The sequence below is a fragment of the Athene cunicularia genome (genome assembly GCF_003259725.1).
Source record: "Athene cunicularia isolate RWA chromosome 13 unlocalized genomic scaffold, athCun1 chr13_part1, whole genome shotgun sequence".
Lineage (NCBI taxonomy): Eukaryota > Metazoa > Chordata > Aves > Strigiformes > Strigidae > Athene > Athene cunicularia.
This window is the reverse complement of record NW_020799117.1, coordinates 284,445-298,975: the sequence shown is the minus strand read 5'-3', so window position 1 is coordinate 298,975 and position 14,531 is coordinate 284,445. Positions and strand designations below refer to the sequence as shown.

General features: G+C 56.6%; 1 protein-coding gene across 1 annotated transcript; it reads right to left on the bottom strand.

Annotated features, from left to right (window-relative positions):
• Positions 1-105: 105 nt before the first annotated feature.
• On the bottom strand, positions 106-14,219 carry DPYSL3 (dihydropyrimidinase like 3). The gene is made up of 13 exons (XM_026858267.1): positions 14,107-14,219; positions 11,630-11,814; positions 10,462-10,626; positions 10,232-10,293; positions 9,984-10,064; positions 8,921-8,989; positions 6,515-6,635; positions 5,709-5,865; positions 2,788-2,929; positions 2,297-2,467; positions 1,651-1,830; positions 1,123-1,285; positions 106-726 (listed from the first exon to the last, which is right to left on the bottom strand). Exons 1-13 carry the CDS (start codon positions 14,211-14,213, stop codon positions 638-640), a joined length of 1,692 nt encoding a protein of 563 aa, XP_026714068.1. The 5' UTR covers positions 14,214-14,219; the 3' UTR covers positions 106-637.
• Between the last annotated feature and the right edge of the window lie 312 nt (positions 14,220-14,531).

Below are 14,531 nucleotides of genomic sequence, written 5' to 3'. Positions count from 1 at the left end.
GCTGCGGGTTCCGTCCCCACCACCTCCCCCCTGGCGCCGCCCTCGCACTGCCCAGCCCAGCAGCACCCTCCCCAGGAGGAAAAAAGCCAACCAGCAACACCAGCTGTTTGAAGGAACAACTTTTTTTTTTTAATAAAGTGTACAAAGTAGTAAAACTCCTTGCGCGAGGTGCTGTGACGGCCATTACAGAGATGATTCGGGCTCCCCCGCGGGCTCGTGGTGAAACGCCAACGAGCGCTGGGTGGGGACGAAGGACGTGAACAGGACACGGACCCGCCTGCCCCCACCAGCCCCCGGCCGCGTGGTTCCCGCTGCCCTGCACCACGACATCCCCACGCGTCCAACACGACTGACACACCGACCCGAGCGACCTGTCTGAGCAGCATGCACACAGAGAGAGGAGGGAGAACACAACCCAACCGAACCCACGACGACAACAACAGAAGTTAAGGCTATGCAGAAAACAAAATGAAGCAATATCTTTAAAGCTAGGTAGCAAGTAGCATTTGTGAAACATAAGGCTTGAGGCTTATCGATTCTTCAGAACAGGTTTATTTGCTTTTCCTTCTTAAACACCAATATACCATTTTTCTTCCTTCGCTTGAACAGGGATTTTGTGTCCTCCTCGGCAGGACGTTTAGCTCAGGGAGGTTATGTTGGAGCGGCCTCCCGGGGGCGCGACGATGCGCTTGCTTGCGGAGCGAACACCTTCATCCACCTGGGTGCCTGGGGAGGATGAGAACGCACAAAGGGAAGGGGAAAGCGAAGTTAAGAGCGTTTTTTTCAGACTGAGTGGCCAGGCAGCCTGGGGTCTGCCCAAAGGGTCTCCCAAGACTGCAGCAACCTGTTCCCTCTCCAGCCCCAGCAACGACCCCGAGAGCGGCAGTGGCTGCAGTGTCTCTGCAGAGGCTCCTCCGTGAGCAGCCCCAGGCCACCAGAGTGGGTCTGGTGCTGCACGAGCACCCCCGTGGCCACAGGCCTCCCTGCTTCTGCTGCCAGGCGCAGCGGGGTGGAGGGCCAGCCGCGTCCTGCAAGGGACACACAGCATCTGGCCCTGCCACGCTCCGTTCTCGTGCTCAGCCGCCCCCCAACTCTCCTGGCCCAGCCACCGCGAGCGTTCACCTGACAGGCTGAATCCAGACTGATGGAGGTTCCTGACGGGGGGTGTCTGCCGCGTGGGGGACCCCCTGGTTGACCCCGCGGGTGTCCCCCCCTTGGGGGTGGTGGTCAGGTCGAACACGGGTCCGTCGTACATGCCCCGGGGCACGGCGTGCATCTCGGCCATCTGTCACCGGAGAGGGGGGGCAGTGACACTGCTCTGCTCTGGGGGAGCCTCGTGCTCAGCCCCCGCCTCCCCCGTCCCCTCATTTTTAACTCGGGGCTTCCCTCCACGCCCCTGCAGCAGCAGGACAGCGAGGGGTGGGCATCGCCCGGTGACCATCTGCCTCCAGTGGTGGCCCAGCACCAACCCTAAGGGCAAAGCTCCACCCAAGCCCTGACTGCCCCAACTGTGGGTTCAAGCACAGTTTGCAGCGCTGTTCTCAGGGTCCAGCGGGAGCAGCAGAGAAAAAACAATCAGTTGTTGGGGGGAAAGGGCGATCTGGGCTTGCAGTGCCCCAGCGCTGTCTCCTAGCACCCTGGCCTCCTCACCTTCCTCCGGGCTTTGATGCGCTTGTAGACGTAGTCAGGGAAAGGGCTGCTGGGCAGGAAGCGTCCCGTCCCCTGGGTCACGTGCAGGTTGCCATCCTCCAGCATGATCTTCCCCTGGCATATGACAACCAGTGGGGCCCCACGCAGCTCCATCCCTTCAAAGATGTTGTACTCGGCCACCTGCAGCAACCAGGGGACGACAGTCAGGAGGGGCAGGAGCACTGTCAGCCCCACACCTGGCTGCTGCCGTCACCAGTGCAGCAAGAGGAGGACTCCAACAGCCCCAGAGGCCGCTCTCAGTGAACTCCATCACACCAGAGCTCCCAGCACGAACCAGAACCTGCTGCTTCGGAGCTCTCCGTGAGCAGGGACTCCAACAACAGAGGAGGGTGGGACCGAGCACACTGGCAAAGCCAGAAAACATTTGTACCTGGAGGAGCCCAGGTAAGGAGAAATGCGAGTCCTGACACCTTCACAGGCCCGTCTCAGGAGAAAAGCAATGGAGAAGGGTGGAAAAAGCCCCGTGTGCAGAGCCCAGGGCTCGCGGACATCCCGCCCCACAGCCACAACTGGCATCTCCCCATGCCTGCACCCACTCCCCCCTCCTCAGAGCCCCCAGCACTCCCACGGATGGGCAGAGCCTTACAGACTGATGGGTTTTTGCTGTGACGATCTTCACGGCATCGGGATCCCATATAACCAGGTCACTGTCCGAGCCCACTGCTATTCTCCCCTTCCGTGGGTACAGGTTGAAGATTTTTGCAGCATTAGTGCTTGTCACAGCCACAAACTGGTTTTCATCCATCTTCCCTGTGGCCTGTTCAGACACAAAGAGAACCAAGTGCTCTTTTGGGGAATGGGAGAGTAAGAGCCCCAGGGACCACCAGACTCATTCCCACAGAAGCCACTGGCTGGGCCCAGGTCGCTGCGGCCAGTCTTACTGGTGCCAAACAGACCCAGAACTGGGGGCACAGTCACAGCTCCTGCTGCTCACCCTGAACCCGCGGCAGCTGCCTCTCCTGCTCTGGCTTGTTTTGACTCCCAAAGCCAGAGAGCAGCCGGGTGCCCAGCTCTGCAGGGCAAGGACCCGGGAGCCCGTCAGCCCCGCCCGCTCCGCCCTGCCCTGGTGTCTCTTACCACGGCCTTGTCCCAGATGACAGACATCCGCTCCTCTATGCCGTTGGTCCCTTCTGGGATGGCTGTGAAGTTGTCCTTCCCAATCGCTTTCTGTGCAGTGCTGAACGTGCAGTGGGCACTTCCCGAAACCTGCAGGTCACCACTGAGCGGGGGAACAAAAGCGTCAGTTGTCTCACAGTCAGACAACAGCAGGGGCACACGGATCTCCTCTGGGCACAGGCAGCCCCTGGCTCAGTTCTGGTTTACTCTGTCCCCTCATTTCTACAGCCCCTCAGCCTGAAGACCAGCCCCTGTGGTGCTCACCCGGGGGCACAGGGACAAGAGCTCTGCCACACTGCGCTGCCCACCCGGGGCACAGACAGCAGCCGTGCGCAAGAGGAGTCAACAGCTCCGGTCCCAGGGAACAGGCTGGCCTTTGTGTCAAGGCGAAAGACGTTCTTCCATACCAGAGTTCATCACCTGAACTGACAGGTTAAAAAACATCCCAGTGTGAGTCAGAAAAAACATTTCTGGCAGTTTGTCAGGTCTGCCTGGGAGGGCAGCACTTCTGCCCCATGGGGAGGAAAAGGCCTCTCCACCCGAGGACTGTCACGGAATCACAGAACCACCTCGGTTGGAAAAGCCCTTGCAGCTCCTCCAGCCCAACTATGACCCTCACCCAACTCCCCCAGACCCCTCAGCGCTGGCTCAGCCCGACTCTTCAACCCCTCCAGGGATCCCGGGGACTCCCCCCTGCCCTGGGCAGCCCATTCCAACGCCCAACAGCCCCTTCTGCACAGAAATCCTTCCTCAGAGCCAGCCTGACCCTGCCCTGGGCAGCTTGAGGCCATTCCCTCGGGGCCTGGCACTTGGTCCCTGTCCCCAGAGCCAGCGCCGTGGTTGTGTCCTGCCAGCCCTTGCAGCCACGCGCAGCCCCCCCCGGCCCCACGGGAATCTCCCTGTCTCTGGGAGTGGGGACGTGGCTGCAGGAGGGGGTTTGGGGGGGCTGAGCTCACCGAAGGCTCCTCTCAGCCCCACGGACACTCACAGCAGCCAGCAGCACAGACCAAGGTGTGCTTGTGAGCACAGGCTGGCCCAAGCTGCAGCATCCCTGCCACACTGACAGCGGGATGGGGAGGGCCAGGACTCCCCAGAAGCTGCTCTCTCCAGGAGGCCCAGAAAAGCTCCACTGCAGCACCCTGCAGCAGCTGCTGCCCCCCACCATTGCCCCGAGCCCTCTGCCCCGAGGCACCCCGCTCCTGACAGCGATGGCAAAGGGGAGGACGGGCAGAGCTGGTGAGCGACAGGTCAGGCAGGGCGAGGAGCTGCCCATGGCTCCCTGGGTGGCTGCTGCTGGGCCCTCGGGGAGCAGCCGACAGCAGCAGCTGGGAAGTCATCGCTGCGGGGTGAAGGCAGCAGAGGAACACAGGCCAGCTCCGGCGCCCTCCCGTGAGGCAAGTGGCCTCAGCCCCCCACTCCCAGACCGGCTGCGCCTGGGCCCCGGGTGGTGCAGACACAGCGGCTCTGCTCAGGGCTGCGAATCAGCCCTAATCCACTGGTAATCTCCACCTTCCTCTGATAATTTCTGCCATATGTCTGCCCGACTGCACGGCCAGAGGCCCAGGCTGATGACACAGCGTGATTCCTAATCTCCACCAGATCATCCCGGTGGAAGAAAATCCATCCAGCCCAGCTGGAGTCTCGCAGCCTCCCCTCCTGCTGAAGCCTCCCAGAAAATAGCATGGGAGAGGTGCCAGGACAGATGCCTGTCAGCTGCAGGGACTCAGAAGCGCTCTTGCCTCTGCTTTGAGGTCTGGGGTAAATCTGAAGTGGAAGGGAAGGATTAGAAAGCCAGTTCAGGAGCTGGGCTCACCTCTCCCTGGCAGTTCCCTAAGACCTGCACCTATTCCATACATCCAGACTGAGAAGAGGCATCTCTCGCTCCCTGACCACAGCAAAATCCAGGGTGAGCTGCATATTCAGACCCCAAATGTACTGGCACCTCTTAATGCCACCACAGCAGCTCCACCCTGGCACAACCCAGGTTTATCCTAAGGCGTCCCTCTGCCCCAACACCTCTCACTGACCAGCCATCCCTTGGTCATCCAGTCCAAAATGTTTCCAGCATTACCTCAAAGGTCATTTCCATTTACAGCCCCTCAGTGTCAGCCATCCCCTGGCTAACACAGACCAGCCCCCACAGGCACAGTTCGATGTACAAGCGGAGGGCGAGGGGGGCATGCGAGCGACACGCGGCGCGGGGACAGGCCAGCAGCGAGCTCTGTCCCCCGCGGCCGCGCGTGCCTTGCCAGTGACAGGATGGAGCATATCTGTGAAAGGTCAAAGCAAATTGCTGAAATGCTTTTATTGTTTGCTCTGTTTTCAATAAATCCCTTCCCCACCCCCTTGCCTTCAGCATGAAAACACGACCTACCATCCCTGTCAATCGTGCACGGGCTGCTCTTAGAGCCTCCTGCCTCTGTGCCGCTGCTCACCTGCACCGGTGTGAGAAAACAACTGCTTTGTGTTTGACCAGCAGCCCCACCGGCCCTTCCACCTTCTGCACCATCACACCCAGGCAGCCACCTCCCACCCCGCGCGTGCCGAACGGCCTCTCCGGCTTGGTGACTGCTTTCGCTGACACATCTGTGTTAGCTGGTCCTTGTTTCTTGGTCTTCTTCAGGGCATTTTAAACTGCCCTGGTATTTTTCTCACTACTGACATCAAGCACACAGTGCTGCCCCTGCCCTCTCTCTGCTCTTCGGGGTCAGCCACCACGGCTCCAGGTCAGAGCCACTTTGCCCGGCTCATTAAACACCGACAGCGAAGAGGTTCCAGTTGGACTAACGCCCGCGCTGCCAGGTACTCCCTCACCTCTTCCTTCCCCCTCCGAGGCTGCATCCACCTCCCACTGGCAGCATCGCCCAGCAGAGCTCACTCACCTGGCCAGGAGGGAGTTGATGTAGTCAGGAGTTGTTGGGTCTGGACTCAGTGGTGGAGAGACCACAAAAGCTGCAGCCTTGGCCCAGTTCTTGCTCCAGTAGTGCGTCCCGTCGGTCCCCAGACTGGCCGTGATGGGCTCACCGAATACCACGTTGCCTGGAAAGGGGGCAGAGGACGCTGTTTGGGTCGAGCCAGGAGGTGTTCTCTGCTCCACAGCACTACCAGCAGCCTGCCGTGCCCAGAGGACACCCAGACCCACATCGGGCTGTCCCACGCGGCCACAGAGCCCTCCTGCCGCAGGGCACAGACCCTGCAGGCGCAGCACGCCCGGCCGCGGAGCTGCGTTCCCCAGAAGGCACCAGAGAGGGACGAAGGGCGCTGGCAAGCTGCCCTCCTGCCCTCGAGATGGCACTGCCCGGCCTGCCCTGGCCACGCTCCGGGGACCGGCCAGGGCAGACGGCACCAAGGGCTTTTTGCAGAGCAGGACTTATCATGCTGATGAATGAGGATGGGCACTGAGAAACTGCTTTTCTCTCCAAGCATGCTCTACAGCCCGGGCAAGTGCTTCTGGGAGACACTTGCTATGTCCCACAGTCACCACCTCCACCAAGATCTGCTCTACAAACGCATTTTTTTACATTTCCATCCCCACTCTTTTTATAGAGGCTGAAGATCCTCAGAGTCTTACTAACACTCGGCTAAAAATTTAGTTCTCCCTGCCCAAAGGCAAAACAACCGGGAGGACACGGGGGCTACTTCACCCAGCGGCGACCGTGGGGCTGCTGCTGTGGCAGCTGCCACTCACCCTTTTTTCTGGCTTGTGAGATGAGGTCAGCAGCACTTTTGCTCATCACTTTAGTCACGTAGAGAGGACAGTTGGTCTGGCTGGCGATGGTGATGGCCCGGAAGACAGCTTCTGCTTCCAGCTGGAAGAGAGGATGGTGCCCGGCTGCAGAGGAGCACTGGGTGGGCCGGGGGAGCCCCGCTCCTCTCGGCACAGCACAGACTGCCGCTGACACCCTGGGCCCTCGCTCTTACCCCTGGCTCCCCGGGCACAGGTTAATCAGGGACACCTGGGGGAGCACTGCCTGGAGCGTGCTCTGGGGCCAGCGCGGAGCTGCATCTGCTGGTTTCTCCAGTGCCTGGTTCCAGCTCTCCCGGCAGCCAGAGAAGCCCGGGGCTGAGAGCGAGGGTCTGTCCCCCAGAGCCCTCCCTGCTCCGGGCTCTCCTGCGGCTGCGCCTGGTTTAACCGAAGGTCGCCCTGCCCGTGGCTGTCCCAGGCTCTGACCCCGGCTCCGACGCCGCCCCACCTCGCGCTGCCCCTCACTCGGCCCAGGGCGCATTTCCAGCACCAGGGATATCTTTGGACTATGACATCAGCCCGTGCTCAGCCTGAGCTCAACCCCAGAGGTTCTCCAAGTGTTTGCTCTACAGTTTGGCTTCAAGCTTCGGCATGAGGAAGTTCAGAACAGAAGCCTTAAAAAGACAATGTGCGGGCCGGCAGGTCCCGGGGGAGCCGGGCCGCAGGGAGCGCAGGAGCTGCCGCAGCAGGAGCAGCACAACACTGCACCCAGGCATACACGCACCCCTGCACCTCCTGTGCTTCTGCAGGCCTGTGTCCTGCACAGTGGAAGAGGTTTTTCTCTTCTGCTTGAAGATTCTTTAACAGAAACTTACACCAGAAAATGTTTTTCTCAGCCACTTCTGGGCCTGAGGAGTTGATGGTGTGTAACACGTGTGTGGGAGCAGAGCCACCACTGAATGCCCTCACGGCAGGTCACAGTCTGGAGCAGTACCATCCTGCCCTACCAAATCACCATCACCTGACAGAAGAGCCTGCCTTCAACCCGCACAGAGGTTCCTCTGGGACAGAGCAGAACCACAGAGCCAGGGACCACTCTCCCAGAGCTTTCTGGCAGGTAGCAGGGTCACGTGTGCTCTGACATCTTCCCAGGTAGAGCATGCCCTGGAAGAGGGACCCTGGTTATTGTCAAAGGCAACGAGATCTGGATTTGGCTGGATGGGCGATATCTAGAGCCTTCTTGCACTGTTCTCAGTTCCCTTATGCTTTAATGGCATTTCAGGATCAAACACTCAACAATATGTTACCGGCTTTGGATGAGAAGAACCACAAGTGCTGTCTTATGACAATAGGACAGTTCTCAAATCCTGGCACAACCACAGCATCCTATAACCACGGGTTAGCTTGCCAGCTAGTGGCAATGGGTCTAGAGCCATAAAAATAAATGGTAGTTTACACACAGAGGGACTCTTATCTACTGTATTTGACACTGAGTCTCTTCCCTGCACAGGAAAGTTCTCTACACTCTCACACTTCAAAGGGAATAAGTGCTGTACCACACAAGGCTGTATGTGTTACCAGCCACCATACAGCCAACTTCTTACACTTCCAATTTAAGCCAACCGACTTTACTACCAGCAGACCCTGAAGTACAAATCTGTCCCTGTGCTCCCCTGCTCAGCTTTGCTATTGTACCGAATCCCTATTGTTTTCTTATTTCACGTGCTGTGGAAAGTTAAAGGCACCTCTCAGCAGGGAACTATTGCAAGAAAACCCGTCTCAAGTTAGATTCAACTCAGATTAATGGACCAAACAGAAAAATACCATGTGAGCTAAAATTAGAAATAATCTAATTAGTGTCCTGACAATGATTTGTATCCAGGGAATTCCCCCTCTCCTTCCCTCCCACTCCCTCCACCAATGGCTTTGTCTGGCTGATTTTGAAACACACTTTAGACCCTAAGCAGAGATCGAGCAGGAAGAAGCTGGAATCTGTCTGCACTCAGATGTGAACAGTGAATTTTCAGAGGAACTAAAACTCACCATTCGGTTCTTCTCAGGCCTCTCACACCCATGGAGTCACCTATACAAGACAAACACCCCCAAGCAGCCCCAGATGCTGCTACAGCCACATCCACCTTTCTGTTGGCTGACTGATCTCTGAGTCTCAGGAGCCTGGCCTGTGCGAGGAGACTCCAGCAAGATTGGAAAATGCTTGTCACAAACCTGTACCTCGCTCCTTCCTGAGCTGATGATGAACAAGAGAGCATTGCCTGTGTAAATGAATACACCCCACACACCCCCCTCTCCCCAAGGCTTGCTTGGCCCCACTACGTACGCTAAGCCCTGCTGTGAGCTGTGGGGAAAGCTCTCCAGTGCAGCAAGGCTGTACCATCCGTTGTGCCTTACCTCCTCAGGTCTGCTCAGCACGTGGCCCTCCGGGCCGGTTATTCCCATCTCCAACATCCTGCTTTGCTCCTAGGACAGCGGAAGGACAGAGGGATGTTACAAGACTCTGAAACCATCACCCACACAGAAAAGCAGAACCCTCCTGTGTCGAGCCCTTCCCTCGGGGCTGCCACCACCCTGTGACCTGTGGGACCACCATGCATGGTGAGACCCTGCTGCATCCTCAAGGGCTTTGAGAGGGAGGATGGGGAAACAGGAGGGCTCGGAGGGAGCACAGACACTGACTGAAACCTCTTTGCTAAACCAAGCACCTCTGAAGTAGAGGTAAACTCTAGCAAATACAATTCCTCTGATCACTCCTTATTTTCATGTGAAAGAGCCATCCAATTGTGCACTGCAGCTCTAAAAAGTCCAAAGAAAAACTGATTTTGTAATCTGAGAGGATGTTTGAAGAATGACCCCTTAGCTTACACTCCTTCAACTCCCAACAATATGAGACAGGAAAAAACAAGTAGTTGCAGAGCATAACTGAGCAATGTCTTCTCTGTCTTAATGAAAATCCAAACATTTGGACCTTTGCTCACCCAGCAATTACAACACAGCAGGCCGATACAGACGACCCACTCAAACACCAAACCACATTCCTCATAACAATTCCCTTCCAAATCCAGCTCCATTACCCAGCTGCCTGCTTACAGCAGGGAGAAAATTCCTCTCTTGCCATGGCACTTTTCAACACACTTTAACTCTCTTAGCTGATTACTTGCAAGGCAAACATCTGTCTCTCCACACTGAAAAGGAGCTGCGATTGGAGTGAATGTACCGTACTGGACGGCCCGGCCTCTTCCATTTAGATAATTGCTAATCCACTATTTCAGATTCGCTTATGCACCACATGTTCACAGCAGAAAACCTCGGTAAATTTGATAGCGCTGCAGAGCAGCACAGACATCACCTTACAAAAGATGTCCATGCAGCTCTGGAGTCATTTTGCCAATGCCCCACGCTGAATCTGCCCAGGATAGATTTTCAGCCCCTGCACACCAGAAGAGCAGTCACTTACCTGTGCAATTATATCACCGTTTTCAGCATGAACTTGAGCTATGGCACCCAGCTCCGCCAGGCAGCTGAAGATCTCATACAGCTGAAACAGAGACAAGAAAAAAATTATTACTGGGCAGTGGGGCAGAGGAGAGGAGCCCGAGGCCCGGGGGGCGCTGCTGGCCACCCCAGCCTCCCTGCACCCAGCGTGGCTGCTGTCCCCCTGCCGCCCCGCTCCTGACACAGCCAAGGCGGCAAAGGGGATCTCACCTCAGTGTTCGACATCTGGTACAGATCCTTGTAGGCCATGTACACCATGAAGGAGTTAACTCCTGGGGCAGAGCAGAGAGGAGAGAGGGGTGAGCCCGGGCTCTCCCTGCCGGGTCAGGCTGCCTGCTCTGGGCCGCCTTGGGACCGACAGCGAGAGGACGGACGACAGCGTGGTCACCCCTCGCCCTCCATGGCCAGGGAGCGCGGCTCGCCCAGGGTGGGCAGCAAACCTTTCTCCTGGACCATGGTGTGCAGCTCCTGGCGCACGCGGTCACTCCAGCGTGGGATGTCCACGTGCAGCGCGTAGTCACAGCAGGCCTTCCCGTCTGCCCACTCCCGCCACCGCTCCAGCGCCTCCACCAGCCCGCACTCAGGCTCCGGCACCACATGGTCCACTGCAGAGGCACCGGGGGGCACAGGGTGGGCAAGGGCTCCCCACACGTCCCCCACACTGCCAGACACCTCCGCCATCCCAGGCTTGGCTCCTCAGCAGCTTCAGGGCCACTCCGAAGAGGTGCCCATCACCTCTGCCATGTGCCTGGGCTCCTCTAAGTGCATTTATCGGCAGGGAAGCACACAGAGCCTTTGCTTAACAGCCTTTGGCACGGGACCAGGGGCTTTTACAGGCCTCTGCTGAGAAATCAGCTGAAGGGCCTTGTCCCTCCTCACCCCACTTCCATCCCATTAGCACATAGCCTCCTCCCACACTGCAATACCAATGCACTTTTTATTGCCCACCACATAATCCCCATGCTCTGCCGCAGCCCATTTCACACATCTTACATTTTTTGGCCCATGGGGAAGGAGAACTGGTGGGAGGAGGACAAGAAAGCCCATCGTTTACTGGAAGGATCAAAAGTTGCTCCCACATCCCAAGAAACCCTGCTGTGCACACAGCTGTGACCACTGCAAGCAGTAAAATCTGGACCCCAAACCAGTGCACAGCCGTGGCCTTCTCCAGGGGAGGACCTCAGAATTCCCTTTCCTTTTTCGTTAGCACTGTTTATTTCCAAGCAGTGTGGGATGCCAGGGCACTGCTCTGTTCCTCTGCTCAGAGCCATCTGAGCATCGTGCTGCCCTATTTTTATTTAACAGGGAAAAAAAGTTATGCCATTGTTCCTTTTTGAGGGTGCAGTGGCTGCAGAACATGGGGTCTGCACAGGCAAGGGGTCCTCTGCAAATCTCCTGCACCCCACTTCGTTATTACCAAGGAGCCCAAAGATTCACCCCAATCCCCACTCTCTAGACTGCATTGACAGAGATCACAGGAAAGGTGAGCACACTCATGGATATTCAAAACAAAGACGACTGATAAAAGCGAAGAGGAAAAGAAGTAACTGGGTGATGTTCCAAGAGTGCGGGGGGCTGCCATGTACAGGACCCGCCCGCTGCACTCACTGATCATGGTGGTTCCGCCGGCCAGGGCTGCTTTCGTTCCTTGGAAGAAATCATCCACAGCTGTCATCCCCTTGTACGGCATCTGCAGGCGAGTGTGGACATCGATTCCTCCCGGGATCACCATCTTCCCATTGGCTTCTATGGTTTTGACCCCTCCAGGGACAATCAGATTGTCTCCAATCTGCCTGAGGAGATCGTTCCAAGGTGGTGAGCCACGCGCAGAGGAGGGGCAGCCGCCACCTCATCACTACGCAGCTCAGCCAGGAGGCAGCCAGGTCCACTCCCCGCGCTGACAGAAATGCCCCCGCTCCTCCCCGCTCCTGCGCCGGGGCTGCGGGAGTGAAACCACCTCACTGCAGCAAAACGCACGACGGCCTGGCCTGCTTAAACCTACAGTTTGCACAGACCAGGGGCAGCTGCCCTCCGTCCCACAGCTCTCGGGGTGTCCGTGGTGGCACCTGCCGCCGGGGCCGGCCCTGGGCTGGGGCAGCTGGGACCCACAGGCCTGCAGGTCTCTGCAGCCTACGGCGAGAAGCTGCCTCGAACACTTCGTACCCGCAGGCGCATGAGCCAGGCTCCTGCAAGCGTCTCCAGCGCAGCAGCCCCGCCTGCCCACCCAGGGGCATGTTCACAAAACCCAACACCAGCCCTGCTTCCAGCAAGCTGCACCCCCAGTCTCTCCTCTCCCCATCCTTCTGCCCACCTTCAGTAAGGCTCAAGTCTGAGGTTACGTACAGAGGAAGATGATTTCCCACCGTAATGCCACAGCTGCACGGTCAGCCCGGGGCTCATTGAGGACTTGTAATGCTGCTCACAGCACAGTCACCAGAGCAAAGGGGAGCTCCGCTGGGGAGCTGGGGAGGGGCTCACAAAGCACATGGGGTGGTGGGCTGCAGCCCCGATGGGCTCAGTCTCTTCCCAAGGAGCACAGAGTCGAGCCCTCCCCAGGACCTCCCCTCTCACACCGTCTCCTCCTGCCCCTGAAGGACATCTTTGCTATCAGCAGGGCCCCGCTCTAGTGAAGGCAGCTAAAACCTCAAGTACCTAAAAATAACTGCTGAAAACAGGAAACTTAAAGAGTTCCAGGATACATCTACTCATAACCTAAAATACCATTACAGTCCTCTGGAGTCCGTGCTGTTCTAACACATGACATTCTCCACCCTAGACATTCCCAGCTCTCGGGCAGGCCAGGCCACCTGAACATCAGGACTCCCTTCAGTCAGCCCCCTGCCCCTCAATCCCTTTATCTGTCCATATGTAGCACTCAGCCTTCAAATCTCTTCTTTCAGAAATCCTATTTTCATCAAGCCTTCCTCAGACTTCCCTGATAAATCAAGATAAAAGACAAGTTGGTTTTAGCAGAAAACTTCTGATTTCCTTGGCACACTGGGGAGGTAAATGAGGAGCAAATTCCACTTTTGTATTTCATTCAACCTTAATCACTTTGCAGGTTTTTTTCCTTAGTTTAACAAAAGTTCTCTGGACTGAACTGCTCACTCCAGTGTTCCCACAGCAATAAACCAGCAGCTCTTTTCAGGGCTTTTATTGAGATGAATCCATCACCAAAGGATTTAAACTGCTCACTGTATTCTTACCGGAATTCACTTCTGAGAGCACTTCACTTCCAAGGCAATAAAATTCTGTGACCTCCAGGCTGCAGATGAGGCTAAGGGATTTGCCCAAGGATACCTAGAAAGTCTGTCACAGCAAGACCTGAGGCTGGCTCTGACCCTTGCCTGGGTACTAGTCAATCACCAATGCTCTTGCCCACCAGCTAAAAACAGCCTCATGAAAATACAGTCCCACTTCTTGGAGTATTTATCTGCTGCTGGATTTTTAAAATATACCATCCTGGGAAGGCTGGGTATCTTCCTCTTACCACAGAGCAAGCAGTGCCTTTTCAAGTCTCTCTGCTATAAACTGTCATGGTTCTTTCAATACAGCCAGCTTGGAGCTGATCCCAGCATGATACATCTGCCATGTTGGAACTGCAGCCTTTAAATAACTGAGTTATTACTGCACCTCTGACACAGACACACGAAGCAGCTGGGGGGACACAGAGGTTTGCCTGCAATTCCTGAAAATCTCAAGCATGCAGGTGACCTGCAGCACAGCACTGTCCTTGTTAGTGCTAACAGGGTCTAGTGTGGGGTCATTCACGTTAATGCTGTTAACACGGGGCAAAACAGGAGTCAGAGATAAATCTTGTTGCTGGTGCCGTTAGATGCAGCTCTGCTGGACAACGGATGCTGTACCACGAAGTCACCAGCCCAACTGCAGTTCCGTCACTGGAGCTACTCCATAAACACATCAGACAATCCCACAGGGGCTCACACGCTGCAGAGCTGAGCCTCTAACAGGGTGGGCTATCAACTTTTACTGGCTGGCAAGTTGGGTACAGACCACACCCACAAAAGTCAACAACCACCCAACCTGGAGATGGGGAGATGGAGGTAAAGAAGTCCCATACTTACTTTATGAGGCCATCCTCCATGTAAATGTCAGCATAGAATGACTGGTCATCGTTGACTATTCTCCCTCCCTTAATAAGGAGACGATCACTCTGTGAAGGGAAGGACATAGCTGTCAGCAGCTGACACCCACACCAGCGCAGTGCCCTCCTGGGTGCTCTCCCACTGCACCAGACAGCTCACCGATGCCGCAGAGTGCCCATCCGTACCCACACTCGAAACAGTGGGACAAGAGCAAGGACTGAAAAAACTCATAGGGCTGTCTCTGAATGGAACAGGCGCTGCCAGAAACACCACTGAGGCAGAATGAGTACAAAGGAGAGTCACTGGGACACAGCAAACCTGCCTGCTTAAAATATACAGAGAAGTCAAAAGCTCCCTCCACCAGGTCCTTACGCACACAAATCTGCAGGCAGCACAAGCCACAC

Excerpts from the sequence above, each read along its gene's own strand:
- DPYSL3 (XM_026858267.1), bottom strand. The coding sequence starts at position 14,213 with ATGTCCTTCCCTTCACAGAGTGATCGTCTCCTTATTAAGGGAGGGAGA. Across the intron at positions 10,294-10,461 it reads CACCATGGTCCAGGAGAAAG|GAGTTAACTCCTTCATGGTG; the intron begins GTTTGCTGCCCA and ends GCTCTGCCCCAG. Across the intron at positions 1,286-1,650 it reads GCATCAAAGCCCGGAGGAAG|ATGGCCGAGATGCACGCCGT; the intron begins GTGAGGAGGCCA and ends CTCCGGTGACAG.